This window comes from Asterias amurensis, chromosome 16, assembly GCF_032118995.1.
Source record: "Asterias amurensis chromosome 16, ASM3211899v1".
Lineage (NCBI taxonomy): Eukaryota > Metazoa > Echinodermata > Asteroidea > Forcipulatida > Asteriidae > Asterias > Asterias amurensis.
The window spans coordinates 17,591,944-17,607,454 of NC_092663.1; the positions used below are offsets into that span (position 1 = coordinate 17,591,944).

General features: G+C 39.7%; 3 protein-coding genes across 3 annotated transcripts in view; 1 reads left to right on the top strand and 2 right to left on the bottom strand.

Annotated features, from left to right (window-relative positions):
- Window positions 1-396: 396 nt before the first annotated feature.
- On the bottom strand, window positions 397-1,144 carry LOC139949306 (tRNA-specific adenosine deaminase 2-like). Its single transcript, XM_071947723.1, has one exon. It carries the CDS (start codon window positions 1,142-1,144, stop codon window positions 617-619), a length of 528 nt encoding a protein of 175 aa, XP_071803824.1. The 3' UTR covers window positions 397-616.
- A 90-nt stretch (window positions 1,145-1,234) lies between these two features.
- On the bottom strand, window positions 1,235-10,853 carry LOC139949305 (esterase OVCA2-like). Its single transcript, XM_071947722.1, has 8 exons — window positions 10,765-10,853; window positions 4,414-4,507; window positions 4,077-4,130; window positions 3,429-3,560; window positions 2,942-3,007; window positions 2,636-2,776; window positions 1,542-1,601; window positions 1,235-1,374 (listed from the first exon to the last, which is right to left on the bottom strand). Exons 1-8 carry the CDS (start codon window positions 10,801-10,803, stop codon window positions 1,262-1,264), a joined length of 699 nt encoding a protein of 232 aa, XP_071803823.1. The 5' UTR covers window positions 10,804-10,853; the 3' UTR covers window positions 1,235-1,261.
- LOC139949303 (ubiquitin carboxyl-terminal hydrolase 40-like) overlaps window positions 10,127-15,511 on the top strand; it is a 40,258-nt gene continuing 34,873 nt past the window's right edge. The window contains exon 1 of the mRNA XM_071947719.1: window positions 10,127-10,156. The gene's annotated coding sequence lies outside the window, so the exon portion shown is untranslated. The remainder of the gene's footprint in view (window positions 10,157-15,511) is intronic.

The window sequence follows — 15,511 nt, forward strand, 5'->3', positions numbered from 1 at the left end:
TCGAATTAACTTGTCATGAATATGAATTTTATTCACAAATTTAAATGTGTATTCTGTCTTCAAGATAGAAACCAAGTACAAACAAAATCAAATTAACTTGTCATGAATATTAATTTTATTCACAAATTTAAATTTGTATCCGCTGTTTTCAAGATAGAAACCAAGTACAAATAAAATCAAATTAAATTGTTGTGAATATTAATTTTATTCACAAATTTAAATTTGTATTCTGTCTTCAAGATAGAAACCAAGTACAAATAAAATCAAATTAAATTGTTGTGAATATTAATTTTATTCACAAATTTAAATTTGTATTCTGTCTTCAAGATAGAAACCAAGTACAAATAAAATAAAATTAACTTGTCTTGAATATGAAATATATATATATAAACCGGTGTCAGCCCCCCCCCCCACCCCCATGGCATGCTTTATTTCAATTTCAATGGCCCACCCAAATAATCAACTCCTCTACTCACCCTGAACCATTTACCATGTGGCAACAGCCCCATGGGTGATTGTATGCGTACAATATACAGATACTCATGGGTGAATTGTGAAAATGGTGCATTGATTATAACCGCTCAGTTATTTTCAATTGCATTTCCATACTATCATTTTATGTATCTTTCCCAGGCTTGACTTTTGGATTTGGTGCATTTGGATTTTGTCCTTTATAAAAGTTTTTCAAAAGCTGGATGGCTTTCTTTTTATAAATTCCTGGAATGCATTGAAATGGTTTTCCCAGAGTAGGAATACTATCAGAGTGGATACAAATGACTGACCCACAACCACCAAATCGTTCATTCGCACAACCATACACCACTAATGGTACACCAATCATACGCAAAGCACTCGCACACATAATACACGGCTCTACAGTCACATATAAAGTTGTCTCCTTAAAGACATCTTCTGATGCCAAACAGTTCTCTCTGCACCATTGAAGAGCGCCCTCTATAGCAATGGACTCAGCATGTCTCGTAGCATTCATGGTTTCATTGACTCTGTTGTTGCCGGTAGCGATGACCTTGTTATCATAAACAAGTAAGCACCCAACTGGGACTTCTCCCCGATTGAGGGCAGCAGTCGCTGAATCCAACGCTTTCTTCATCCAATTCCTATGAGGTTTCTCTGCATCCACCATTTTGAAAAGATACTAGCTGACTCCTTATGCAGACATACACTAAGAACAGCTTGAGAGAAGACTAGAGGATTGTTTTAAGAGTCATTAGTCAATGTTTAAAGATCTTTAACTATGCAGTCAAGGTCGTTGTGTCTTCAAGTTTGTACTTTCTTGCTGTTTCTTTGTAAACCAATACTCAAGAAATTCCAAGTATATCTTCTTCTGCGGGGAGGATGCTGGAACAAAATGACCTGAAGATCAAGAAACAAACGTATCACATTATTAATCTGCAACTGTATATCAATCTATTTTTTTAACTGTTTGATTTATCCATTAAAGGATTCCATCTTTTCAAATTTATTTCTTTATTTATTTGATGCTGATTTCATTACAAAACATTTACACATCTTATACATACCTCCTGGATGGTTCAAGACTTGAGAATTAGTGAACAATTCAAGTAAACTTTCACTTGACTCTGAAAACAAAGCAAATGTACAAGAATTGTTAGAAGCTCATCTTTCATGGTTTGGTTCTGTTCCTCTATCATTAAATCTTCTCAATGGACCATGACTCCGCTGTAATAAACCTCGCAGTGTACATATCAGAGATGTTAAATTTGCATCGAGGATAAAGAATATTAATTTTGGTTTTGACCCATACACCGATGTGTGTTAGCACCGTATACTCAGTACTCTCCCCGAATCCTGTGAAAAAATGTCACAGGCATGTTACTTGGGTGGGATTCGAACCCACGACCCTTGCAATTCTAAAGCAGTGTCTTACTAACTAGATTACGGAGGTTGCCTGGTAGCTAGAGGCACATGTTGAAATACACCAAGTAACAAGACTGGTCTTTGACAATTACCAAACGTGTCTCTCCCTTTAACCCATACCATCTAAAAACCTCATACCAAAGTTCAGTATACAGGCTTTTTTAGTGTGTAAACCTTCTAAGAGTAATAATGACAAGCTGGCAGTGCATGCTTTATCTCTGTGCCTCATGGTCAGGTGGTGGTGAGCTTTGAAAAATCTCACGCAAAGCTGGCCTCTGGACTTGGCATCTCTGAGCCACAGCTACACCACTGTCCATAGCCATAGCTACAGCACTGTCCATAGCCATAGCTACAGCACTGTACATAGCCACAGCTACAGCACTGTCCATAGCCATAGCTACAGAACTGTCCATAGCCACAGCTACAGCACTGTCCATATAGCCATAGCTACAGCGCTGTTCATAGCAATAGCTACAGCGCTGTTCATAGCCATAGCTACAGCGCTGTTCATAGCCGTAGCTATAGCACTGTCCATAGCCATAGCTACAGCACTGTCCATAGCCATAGCTACAGCACTGTCCATAGCCATAGCTACAGCACTGTACATAGCCATAGCTACAGCACTGTCCATAGCAAAAGCTACCGCACTGTACATAGCTACATCAGCTACGGCCATAACCATTGTTATAATCACACCATCAATTCAGACATGGGTCTACTTTCCATTAGACATTACCTTTTGGAATGACGCCATCCGTGTCTCCAAATACATGTAATGTTGGTATGCTAATAGGATTCACATAGTAAGAAGCATGACAGGAACTCAAGCTACGGAAACCAGCAACCAAGATGACAAAATTAACCGGGAATCTGGTATCTAAAAAGAAATAGACAAGACTTCTCTCATTAGTGTGTAACCAGTACTATATCAAATATAAATGTTATGGCAACATGGGGTGAATGAAAAATAAAACAAGTAAATAACAATGCAATGAAGCAAACGGACTATTATGGATTTAACCCATTTCAACCCATTTCTTACCTCCCCGACTCTGTAAGGCACAAAGAATAGCGGCAAAAGCAGCTCCTTGACTAAAGGCTAAAATTCCTGAAGAAAAAAAATTGAACATAAACGGTTACTAATAAGAAGGTAGATAACAAATTATCTGAATATTTTCATTGTCTATTAAAATGATTTTAAGATTAATAAAAGAGTACTTGGTGCATCATGTGGCCTAGCGGTAGAGCACCGTTTTCAAACTCTAACGTTTCTGATCAGCAGAGTGTGGGTTTGAGTTCCTGTCATGACATTTAAAAGCAAGACACTCCAAATGGGACGTTAAGCCATTGGTCCCGTGTGTTGTGTAACGCACGTAAAAGAACCCAGTGCACTTATCGAAAAGAGTCGTGGTTGGCCCCAATATTCCTGGTTTGATTTGTGCTACAACAACACCTTGTAAACCATTACATGGTGCTAAGGATTATTATGTCTCATAATTCAAACTTAATCCTTCTTCATAAACACTCACCATCAAATGGTCCAAGCTCTTTGATTGTCTGTGCAACTACAGTGAGTGATTCTTCAAGACCAGGGTTGACGTCAGATGTCTGGCTTGCCTTAAAAGTACTCTCATTTGTAGAGAACCACCAACCACGCTGGTCTAATAAAACAATTTTAATAATGACATGAATAATAATGGCTTCATATAGCGCTCATATCCATCACTCAGTGACGCTCAAGGCCCTTAAACCATGTTATTGATTGCAAAAGAATAGCATTAATTGGATTTGAAGTCTGATTTGGTTTCTGTCACGAAGGCCCTATACTTAATGATGAACCACTGTGAAGGAAACTTCAACAAACGTACATGGGTACGGGTTCAAGAGAGAAGCACTACCAGTTACTGTAAAAGATGGATGGAGCTTGCAATCTCTCTCAGGACAAATTGACAATATCATAATCTGATTGGCACAATCTTCACAGCATTTATAGCATAATGCGCAAATGAAATGTGCAAGTGCAAACTGCCCTCTCTAGGACAGTAGGAATGCTTTAAAAAAAAATTCAAGATTCAAGATTGTGTCCATCTTACATTTAAAATATCTGTTTACCTTGAGAAATAAAAACAGCCTTAAACTATGGCGAGTCACTGACTAGTTTTAGCTACAATTCTTACCAAGATCTTCTTCTCCTTCACTCGGCTGCACTTTATTTGGGGCAGAGATGAACTCTAAAAAGTATAACATTCATAAACAAAAATGTATTAAATATGAGACAATGTACGTTTCACTTTTCATCTGTTAAAAAAGTAATTTTAGTATTTTTTATCTTGTTTAAAGTTATTTAATTTCAATTAATTTACAGTTACAGATTGAACCTCAACATCTTTTGAAGAAATATTAAATACAAATATTAATAATAAAAAAAATAAGTAAATAATAAATTGAATAAAATTTATAAAAAAATATTTAAAAAAATTAAAAAGCTAGTTAATACAAGTTATAATGAGTTACCCAGTTCTGTGTACTTCTTTATGATTTTTCTGAGTGCTCCTGTCCGCTCCCTGAAGATTTTGGCATTCTGGCGGTAACCATGGATACACAGAATCTATCAAATACATAAACAACCTCATTGTCAATACTGATGTCATTACATGGTGACCCCTAGATTACAAGTTAATGAAGAGCTTAATTAGGGTGTTATTGTTTTAAACGCAAGGAATAGGATGTTAGTCTGGGCTTAGCAGCCTTGGCCTACATTGTACTTATTTTGTGTTCTAAACGCTGATATTCCATCATTTGCTTGATGATCAGATCATCGGAATTATTTTTCATTTACAAAAAAAAGGGAGTAGACCCTATGGTTTGATAAAATATGTGACTTATATGAGTGACACTAGGTCCTCAATTCAAGTCTGATGCATGATAGTTGAGTCCATTGGTCTTTTGCCGACATGACTCGAGTTAAGTCTGAGTCACTGAAATTGTGACTCGAGACTACTCAAAATTATGACTCAACCTCAAAATTGTGATCGAGCCAATTCAAATTTTACAGAGCGATAACATTCCTTCCATTCCACGAATTAAAGCCACTCAATATTTGTTTTACATAACTGACATAAAGAACGTTGTTATTTTATGTATTTTATAAGTGCAACATGTAAAATCACACAAATGACTGACAACCAAAAATCATATAGCGCCGCGTAGCACCAACAACGCACAAAATATCGGATCACAACCTTTTGCACAGGTGCTCCGTTATTTCAGCAGAGGCACGGCAGCTCTGTATTGCGCACGAACATTGGGAACAAGGATGATCCTAACTGTTGAATGGGAAATGCTATAGCCCAATAAACAAAACCAACCAATAAGCCTATTCGCTATTGCAACTGCGCATGTCCGTTACTGCTGACAACGCACTTTGTTTATCTCCTGTAACCTTTTCACAATACCCGGGTTTATTGTCAAAAGGTCACGGGAGATAAACAAATTGCACTGTCAGCAGTAACGGACATGCGCAGCTGCAATAGACCTTATGCACTGACGTCATCCAGCCGCCATCTTTGAGGTCAAACAGTGATGAAACAATTGAAACGCATGTAGATTGGCCAATGAACAACCTCCTTTTAACCTCAATGCGGGGGCGACGTACTGACATGACGTCATGTGCATAAGTAGTTGTGATAACGAACCCTCCTCCCGACGGCCGCCAGGAGGAGGGTTACGTTATCACAACTAGTGCATAAGGTCTATAGCGAATAGGCTTATTATTAGCCCACCTTGTTAAGCTGTTAATGGCTCCGCTTTTAACATCGGTCTCATCACTGTCACCATTACAGTGATGAGACCGATGTTAAAAGCGGAGCCATTAACTGCTCAACAAGGTGGACTAGCTTATTATCAACTACTGATGTTCGCTGGTGTTTAGTACTGGAATTGGCTTCCCTGATATGGACTGACCACACTGGAATCTACTCCTAGAACTATTTCGGTTTTGTCTCCCATCGGCTATCGTCTCCCATAATGGGAGACGATAGCCGATTGGAGACGATAGCCGATGGGAGACGATAGCCGGACGAAACCGAAATAGTTCTAGGAGTAACTGGAATGGGTACCGGTCAACTTGGTCTCAAGCCAACTCGGTCCCAGTCAACTTGGTCCCAAGTTAACTCGGTCCCAAGTCGACTCGGTCCCAAGTCAACTCGGTCCCAAGACTGGGAAGCTTGCTCGGGTGGGATGGAGGGTGGGCGGGGAGGCTTCCGCAAAACCCAAGTTTATTTGAACAATATTATAATTGTGATTTATTTTCGACCAAAACATTAATTTCCTTAATAGTTTTATTTTTTCTTATTAGTAGATTTTGGATATTATTTATTATTTATTCTTATAAGTTAACTTGAAAGTTTTCTTTTTAATTTAACCAAACATTAATTTCATTTCTTTATTTTTTTAATAATTAGGCCCCTATGACTTATGTAATTCGTACTGTTTTTACACTATTTAATTTTAAATGTAAGTTACTGGAAAAGAAATCAAAGAGGATTCAATTATTAAAGGGACACACCGGCTCACCGTTTACGCTATTTAGGGGTGTAGAATCATAAATAATGTTTTTATAGATGGTTTCTGTAAAAACAAATCATCAAAATGTCACGTATTTAGCGAAAAATGTTTTTACAAAACCAAAGCGGCCATATAACAAGCTTCCGTTACACGGACTCTTTGAATGTGAACCTTACGTTAGATTTTTCACCATTATTTACATTTTGTAGCGATAATTTGAACACATGATCTTTTTCGTCAATTAATCGTTAATAATTTTGTACAAAAAAGATTTAAATTTGGTTATTTAAGTTACTTTTAGACGGCTGAAAGTAAAACTAGCCTTGAAGGTCACGTGATTGTTTGTACCACTTTTTGGTTAGAACAATCACACGACCTGTGTTTTTGTCTTAAAATGCTCAAAAACGGCTAAATTTTATGATTTTTTTGAAGGACTGTTCTTCTTCATTCCTGGAAGACCGTTGAAGTCATATCTTAGTCTATTTTGTAGCCCAAATAGCTCAATTCGGCCGGTGTGTCCCTTTAATGTATGTCAATTAATGAATTGTTGGGAGCCATACAGAAAACAATACTCTGGTTGGAAGCAAAGAGACTTTTTTTTATGAGAAATTTATTTGCCAACACAATCGGTAAAATTTTCAAAAGTGAGTGGGGAATACAGAAACAAATGGGTCGCTATTGAATTGAAGGCATCGAATATTATAGTTGCGATAATCGTAACCCTCCTCCCGACGGCCGCCCAGGCCGGAGGGTTACGAGACTCGTTCGAGCGTAAACGGTTGATCTGGTCCAACACGTACAATTTGGACAGCTAGTCACCAGATTTGCCCCATTTTTACCACTTTTAAAAATCATGACACAAATTCTGAGGGTACTACCTTAATCCGCAACGTCTAATGCAGCCTGCCATAATACTCAAAACACCATTGAGGAAATATTTCGAAGAAAAATGGACAAAAACTTACCAGAATCGGAGCGAATTCACAGGTTCAAATGTCGAACCTGCGTGGGGCGGAGCTTCGGCTGTATGTGTGGGATGTGTGGTTCAAAAGGTCGTGGCAGTGCGTGGGGTGCGTTGTGTAGCCCGGCAACTGTGCACATTATGTGCGGTCCGAGGCTATTCCCGCTTGCGGACTCACATCACTACACGGGCGGACGGGATGTTATACTTATCAGCAACAACACAGTACACGTGTATGTACATTTACATGGTGTACAGTACTGTGGTGCATATCATATACATGTACAGTGCATTGTCCTATTTTATATACGGGCCCTGATGACATGTCTTTTGATTTCCTTTTTTTTTTCATCTGTATTTTCATCAATTATTTATTCGTTTGTCCAGTTCCATTTTAATCTTTTTGGATTTTATATAGTGTCTTTTTTTATTTAAGAAAGTGTTGTGAATACACCATGAACAGACCGATTGCGATACCAATGTTTACGTATGATCACGTGACCTACATGCCTTTCGATTTCATAATTGTTTTTATCATTTGTATTTTCATTAATATTTCTGCTTCGTTTGTCCAGTTCAATTTGTTCTTTTTGTAATTTATATAGTGCCCCTTTTTTATATAATATTTTTTAAAGAAAGTGTTGTGAACTGCCTGTTTGTTTATTTCTAATCGAGGCCTACTTTTGTAAATGTAAAGCGCCGTGAGCACGTGAGTAATAATAATACAATGTAAAAAGTACATCGGAAGAATAAATAAGGAATAGTAAACTTGCGGCAAGAACCGTAAGCCGACGCCATGGTTTCGAAATAAGGACCTCTAAGTTTCTGTGCTCGCTTTACTTTTAAAAAAGCTTCCTCGCTCTATGTCTATAGATATGAAAATGACCCGCTAAAACAATTGTATTATACAATCTTGTATTTTAAACTTATCTGTGTATATTTATGACATTTTTAAAGTCTGTGCTTGATCTCCGACAAGCTTATTTTTTTCTTGAGTGATTTCGTTTGACCATCCCAGGTACATGTATTGGGGTTGTGATCGAGTGCGTTGTAGAAGCTCTGTTTATTTAGGGTTTTAAAATATCGTTAAACGTCTACCAACCTAAGGTTGTTTTAATCAGTTTGGAGCCACTATAAACAACTAAATTTACATGCAATGATATGCAAGCAAGTATGTAGCAAAACGAAATCACAGCTATTGTTCCAGTCACTGCAGCATGGTTACCGAAAATTAAAATGGAAGCGGCATATGACAAGTTAAAAAAACAGTATCCCTTGACCCCTACTATCCTTTAAAAAAATAATATTAATGTGTGCATAACACCGTTGAATAAATATATGGAATTCTGGCTTTCCTTCCCTCCTTAGTTTTTGAAATGATCTTCCAATAGGGAATGTGCGACCGGCCTTACGGATAATGTATTTTTGTCGCAAAACAGGATACGCGATGTTGTCCAAAACCCTGGCCGTGGTGTAAAAACAATCCCGCCCGCTTATTGTTAGTTGTACAACGAAGATAATTAATACTGGTAGGACACTTATTTCGCGCACAGTTCCCTGTGCTCAAGGCGCTTTACAAAATAGGCCTAAATTATAAATAGTGAACCAATAATATAGACCAATTGCGCGCAACGTCACGTGACCTGTAAGAAAGTGTAATTTCTTAAAATCACTGAAGAATATTCAGGGCTTTGTAACATGCGACCTTACCGCGGTGGCTGAACAGTGATGGGTAAACACATTTTTCCACCAAGCTAGGAAATTCCACGAGAATGTTCACACGGTGTCAAGTGTTACCCTCATTGTAAAGAATTTGCTGCCAATACTTTCAATAAAATTCCTCTCCCGAAAAAGCTGCCAATCCCTTTATTTTAATCCTCATTTTTTTTTTTTTAGAAGGGATAGCTTTCATCTAGAGTCGGACAACTTCGCTCACGGCACAGCCCGACTTCAGCCGTGCACAGCGCAAAATCTACGGCGCGTGAGCTTGCTCAAACATCAGTAGCTCACGTAGTTTATAATCTCAAAAGAAACCTATTTTTTAATAGAATACTGGAAATATAGAACAGCAAGTGTGATTTAAATTTATGTTACAACATTCAACTTTACAAAAAGGGTTTCGTTTTTAGCTAGACAAAGTTATATACGGCCGATTTCTTGTCCATTGGTACGAGTCTTCCCATCCTCCCGTGTCTTTGCTGTGTATCTGTCCTTTTCTTTGGGTACTGTAGGTCACGTGATCATACGTAAACATTGGTATCGCAATCGGTCTATTCATGGTGTATTCACAACACTTTCTTAAATAAAAAAAGACACTATATAAAATCCAAAAAGATTACAAATGGAACTGGACAAACGAATAAATAATTGATGAAAATACAGATGAAAAAAAAAAGGAAATCAAAAGACATGTCATCAGGGCCCGTTTGTAAAATAGGACAATGCACTGTACATGTACATGATATGCACCACAGTACTGTACACCATGTAAATGTACATACACGTGTACTGTGTTGTTGCTGATAAGTATAACATCCCGTCCGCCCGTGTAGTGATGTGAGTCCGCAAGCGGGAATAGCCTCGGACCGCACATATGTGCACAGTTTGCCGGGCTACACAACGCACCCCACGCACTGCCACGACCTTTTGAACCACACATCCCACACATACAGCCGAAGCTCCGCCCCACGCAGGTTCGACATTTGAACCTGTGAATTCGCTCCGATTCTGGTAAGTTTTTGTCCATTTTTCTTCGAAATATTTCCTCAATGGTGTTTTGAGTATTATGGCAGGCTGCATTAGACGTTGCGGATTAAGGTAGTACCCTCAGAATTTGTGTCATGATTTTTAAAAGTGGTAAAAATGGGGCAAATCTGGTGACTAGCTGTCCAAATTGTACGTGTTGGACCAGATCAACCGTTTACGCTCGAACGAGTCTCGTAACCCTCCGGCCTGGGCGGCCGTCGGGAGGAGGGTTACGATTATCGCAACTACGAATATTATACCCCGAACATCATTGCACACTTATCCCATTTTATGTACAAAGTCCAAGGACATTAGTTATTTTTTTCAAATTCAAAGAAAACATAAAATTACTTCCCGTCAACCATTCGGACCGAGTTGACTTGGGACCGAGTTGACTTGGGACCGAGTTGACTCATAAGCACTGGAATCTCACCAAGCACCCACTGGCTACTGCCTACTTTTTAGTTTGATGTACATTTTGCCTGAGTGGGCTGAGATGTTTAATCTTTTTGTGATCGATTTAGTCCTTTATATAATTTTAGGCTTTCTGACCCTGGCTGAGAGATTTACAAAAATTAATTGAGAATTACTACCTTCAGTTTATCACTTGTAGCAGCCGCTGTGGATGACATTTCTTGTGTTATCACCTTTTTCCTCAGTTTGCTCTCTTGTTACGTTATGCGCTACTGTTCTTCCAACAGTAGAGGGCGCTCTTGTTATTTGTGAGGCCTTTACAAATGCAATTAGTGGGGCGGCATAGCTAACCTATCGTGCATTTTGTGATAAAAGCATCAAATTTGGCACAGATGTAGAGAATAGTATTCTGAACAAAACTGGATATTGGGCCATCGCAAATTCCGTCCCTAGGGGCCGTGGCGGCCATTTTGAAAAATGGCCGCCAAATACTACTGTTTTATGAGCATATTGGCTTAGAAATCAACACCAGAATTTACAAATGTCATTAATAGGCACTTATCATCTTCTGAAATGATTGTGTATAAATTTAAGCAATGTTAAAAGCATATTAAAGGGGCATTTTGCATATTAAAGGGGCATTTTGCATCTTAAAGGGGCATTTGGCCACTTTTCACCAAAAAGACCGCCAAATACCAGTTTTAAGGGCATGTTTGCATACAAATCAACACCAGCATTTACTAATGTCATTAAAATGTAATTAACATCTTCTGAAATGATTGTTTAATAATTTAAGCAATGTTAAAATCATATTAAAGGGGGATGTTGCATCTTATAGGGGGGTATTTAGCAACTTGTCATCAAATTCTTTTATTTTGCAATCGTCTTTTTCACATAATAAAAACACAGCAAAATAAAAAAACTCATCAAAAAGCGCTGGAATGATAAACCTATCCTTTTGTATCCAATTAAATTAAAAATTGTAAAAATTGTTAAATATTAACACCCCTTTAACTCATAAGTTATGATGAGATCAGAACAATAATATTATGATTGTTTCTCAAGAACCTAAAAAATGGTTCACTAGTCATTATCAACTTAAAATTTCGATGTCGGGATTGCTGTACTATTATTCGGCCATAGGGGCTCACAACCATGATGGAAATATTGAAGCTACGATCTCCCATTGTGGTCAGTTCAAATCAACTTGTCAGCAAGGCCCCTTCACATTCCACACACACGTATGTGCATTCAAATGCAGATATAGTGCATGTGCACTTTTCTCCACACAACCTTGTGTTGCAGGTACATCTTACAGGCTTGAGAGGCATCTGGTAGTGTTTTCCAATGTGGTTCAAACAGACCATCATCTGTCTCAGTTCAGCCCCATCTGGTGAAAGGAAATGCTGAATTGAGAAGCATTAGATAGGAATCTAAAGAGCTCTGTCTTGATGCTGTCTACACGAAGACGTTCTAGCAAATTCATGGCAGTTTCTGCAACTGCACGTCTGCGTATGCCCTTCTCACGCTTTGCTCTAGCTGTACCTATCAGGAAATTGTCAACAAATGTGATACCAGATTGACACGTGACGCTTTATGAAACCGTGAGGTAAATGTTTGGAATGAAGGTATTGTTTGTATATTTCTCAAAGTCCTTAACAGCTGCAGCAGGCCTTATCATCAGTATGATAACTGATCCATCAAGAACTACGCTGCTAGTCATAGGACCTCAGAGTGTTCCTCACTAAATTGTTCCAGGCACACAATAAAATCACTTTAGTATACAGATACAGGTTTCTGCATAGAGTGCTGGGGAAATGCTTGGTTCTCGTGTCAACAAAATTCTTCCAGGTTTCCATATCTATTCTAACAGTCACTATAAAGCAACTGAGTGAGAAGAGTGCCAGATCAGATTTTAAAAGTTATCTGCTGCTTTCCGTTCATGGTGGTTGGTTTAGTAGAGCGTTTAAACAGCTTCAGCTTACTGGGTGGATCACATCGTTGAAGGTTTGACCTTTCCATGAGACATCCTCTGATGAAACCTTTGAACTGTTCTTAAACCATTTTCTTAGCATGTTGCACCCTCTGAACATGGTCTGCAATCTCTTACTAAGAGGTCAGTGCTCCATTCTCGAGGCAAAGCCGATATCACAGAGACAGGTGTGGATGGCACACGATGCCAATAGAAGGGAGTTTGCAGCGGATCTACAGAGTGGTGAGGATATAATGCACTTCTTTAAGATTGCCAAACAGATGGCAAGGAGCGGCAGGATGTGACTGGTGCGAACGGTGTCAATAATGACGATTGTAGCATGGTGACGGATAGTGACCTTCACCAGCAGGTGTTGAGAAAATACACGGAGCGGTTGCTCAATGTGGAGAATGAGTGAGACAGGGAGGTGGAAAGTGGAGTGTGGAGGGTTCTTTTTGCCTCCTCTGAAGCTCACCAAATCTGGGAAGGCCGCTGGTCTATCCGGAGTGTCATGGTTGGTGAGAAGTTGAAGGCCTCTACAGGTGTCAGCTTACAGTGGTTGACAGCATTTTGGCAGAAAGACACTTTTCCACAGATTTGCAATTTGCAGAACAACATCTTGATTCCCCTGTTCATGGCGAGAGTGACCCTTTGGAGTGTGGCTCTTTCAGAGCAATCAAGATCCTGGATCAGGCGATGAATGTGTGGGAGAGAGTTCTTGAGGTATGGCTGAAGAAGCATGTGGAGATTGATGAGATGCAGTTTTGGCTTTATGCCGGGAGAGGAACTACTGATGCCATTGTCATTGCCATGCAGGAACAATTGCTGGCCAGGTATAAGACTCTATACCTCAGAGTTGTTTATTTTGAGAAGGCTTTTGACTGAGTACCAAGGAAGTGGGTTGGGAAGGAATGGCTGACAAGAGCTGTGATGATGTTGTGCTTTGGTGCTAGTACGGTGGCGAGGACAGGCACAGGGGATAGTAGGAGTTTAAGGTGTAGGTTGTTGTATATCAGGGCTCGGTACTGCGCCCCCTGGTGCTTGCTACTGTTTAGATGTGGTGTCACAAAGCGGTGAGGCGATTTGCCTGGGACATGGCGGACGACCTGGTTCTTATAGCAGAGACAAGAGAGCAGTTACAGGCAAAGATGGCAACATGGAGAGATTTTCTAGAAACAAAGGGTCTGAAGATCAGTGCTGGGAAGACCAAGGTGAGGGTTAGTCAAGTCAGGGATGGGTCAATGACAAGCTCTGGTGTATGGCCTTGTGGTGTGTGTGGGAAGGGTGGCGTGATGGTAGTCTTCATGCTGCCAGCGTCACGTTCTCCTGTAAGAGATGTTGGGGTGATAGTTCACAGCGTGAGGAAGAGAGAAGCGGGTCCAGAGGTCTGCAGCGACATGTATGAGCTAACTGGGTGACATGCTGGGTGCAGCATTGACATCACGAATGAGGAGTGGATGGAATTTATTTTTGACACCAACGGCGCAGCCCCTGAAGATGATGGGCCAGGTAATACACGACCTGTGACTGAAGCTTCATGGTGTACGGCTGCGAAACATGACTCGTGGGGGTGGGGCACATCCAGCAGATGGAACGAGCAGAGGTGAGAATTATCAGGTGGATGTGTGGCGCGTCTCTGGCTGACAGGCTGTCCAGTGAGGAACTGAGGAGGAGAGTCAGCATCGGGATCAGCATCATATTGGGGAGGCACAGGCTGAGGTGATTTTGCCGTTTGGAGAGATAGGACGATGCAAACTGGGTCATGAGGTGTATCAGAATAATTGAGGGTGGGCCCACTTCAGTTTGCCGACCAGTAAGACGTGGCAGAGCTCTGTGTCAAATGACATGGAACTAACTGCTTGACACCTCTATCTGCTTGTACAAAGTGTGTAGTTACTTATTGATAGTTGCTAACAACTTTGCAGACCTGTTAAATAGTTTCGTAGCCGCATAGAAGCTCACTTTCAAGAAGATTTTGCATAATGATATAGAGACAACCTTGACTTTTGGTGGCCATATTGGCGGCCACTTTGAAAATTGGTCGCCAAAATGACTCCACTATCCGTACGAAGTGCGCAGTCACTTATTAATAGTTTCCTACACCTTTGCAGACCATTGTTGTAGCCTCGTAGAAGCTCACATTTAAAAAGATTTTGCACAATACTATAGAGACAAAAGTGGCTTTTGGCGGCCATTTTGAAAAATGGTTGCCAAACTTACCCCTCTATCTAAAGAAGGTACGTCGTTAACTATTAATGTTGCCAACACCTTTGCAAACCAGTTTAACAATTTTGTAGCCGCATAGAAGCTCACATTTAAGAAGATTTTGCATAATAATATAGTGACAAAAATGGCTTTTGGCGGCCATTTTGGCAGCCATATTGAAAAAAAGGCCGCCAAAATGACTCCTCTACCGTACATGCGCAGTCACTTATTAATATTTGCCAACACCTTTGCAGACCAGTATCGTAGCCTCATAGAAGCTCACCTTTAGAAGATTTGCATAATAATACAGACAAAAGTGGCTTTTGGCGGCCATTTTGAAAGATGGCTGCCAAATTGACCCCTCCTTCTAAAGTCACTTGTTAATAGTTGCCACTACCTTTGCAGACCAGTTAAACAATTTTGTAGGCGCATAGAAGCTCACATTTAAGAAGATTTTGCATAATAATATAGTGACAAAAATGGCTATTGGCGGCCATTTTGGCGGCCATATTGAAAAAAAAGGCCGCCAAAATTACTCCTCTACCGTACAAAGTGCGTAGTCACTTGTTAATGGTTGCCACTACCTTTGCAGACCAGTTCAACAGTATCATAGCCTCAAAGAAGCTCACATTTAAGTAGATTTTGCATTAAAAATAGAGATAAAAGTGACTTTTGGCGGCCATTTTTTAAAATGGCCGCCAAAGCCACTAGGGACACAAATTGAAATGGCCCAATATCCAAATATTTTC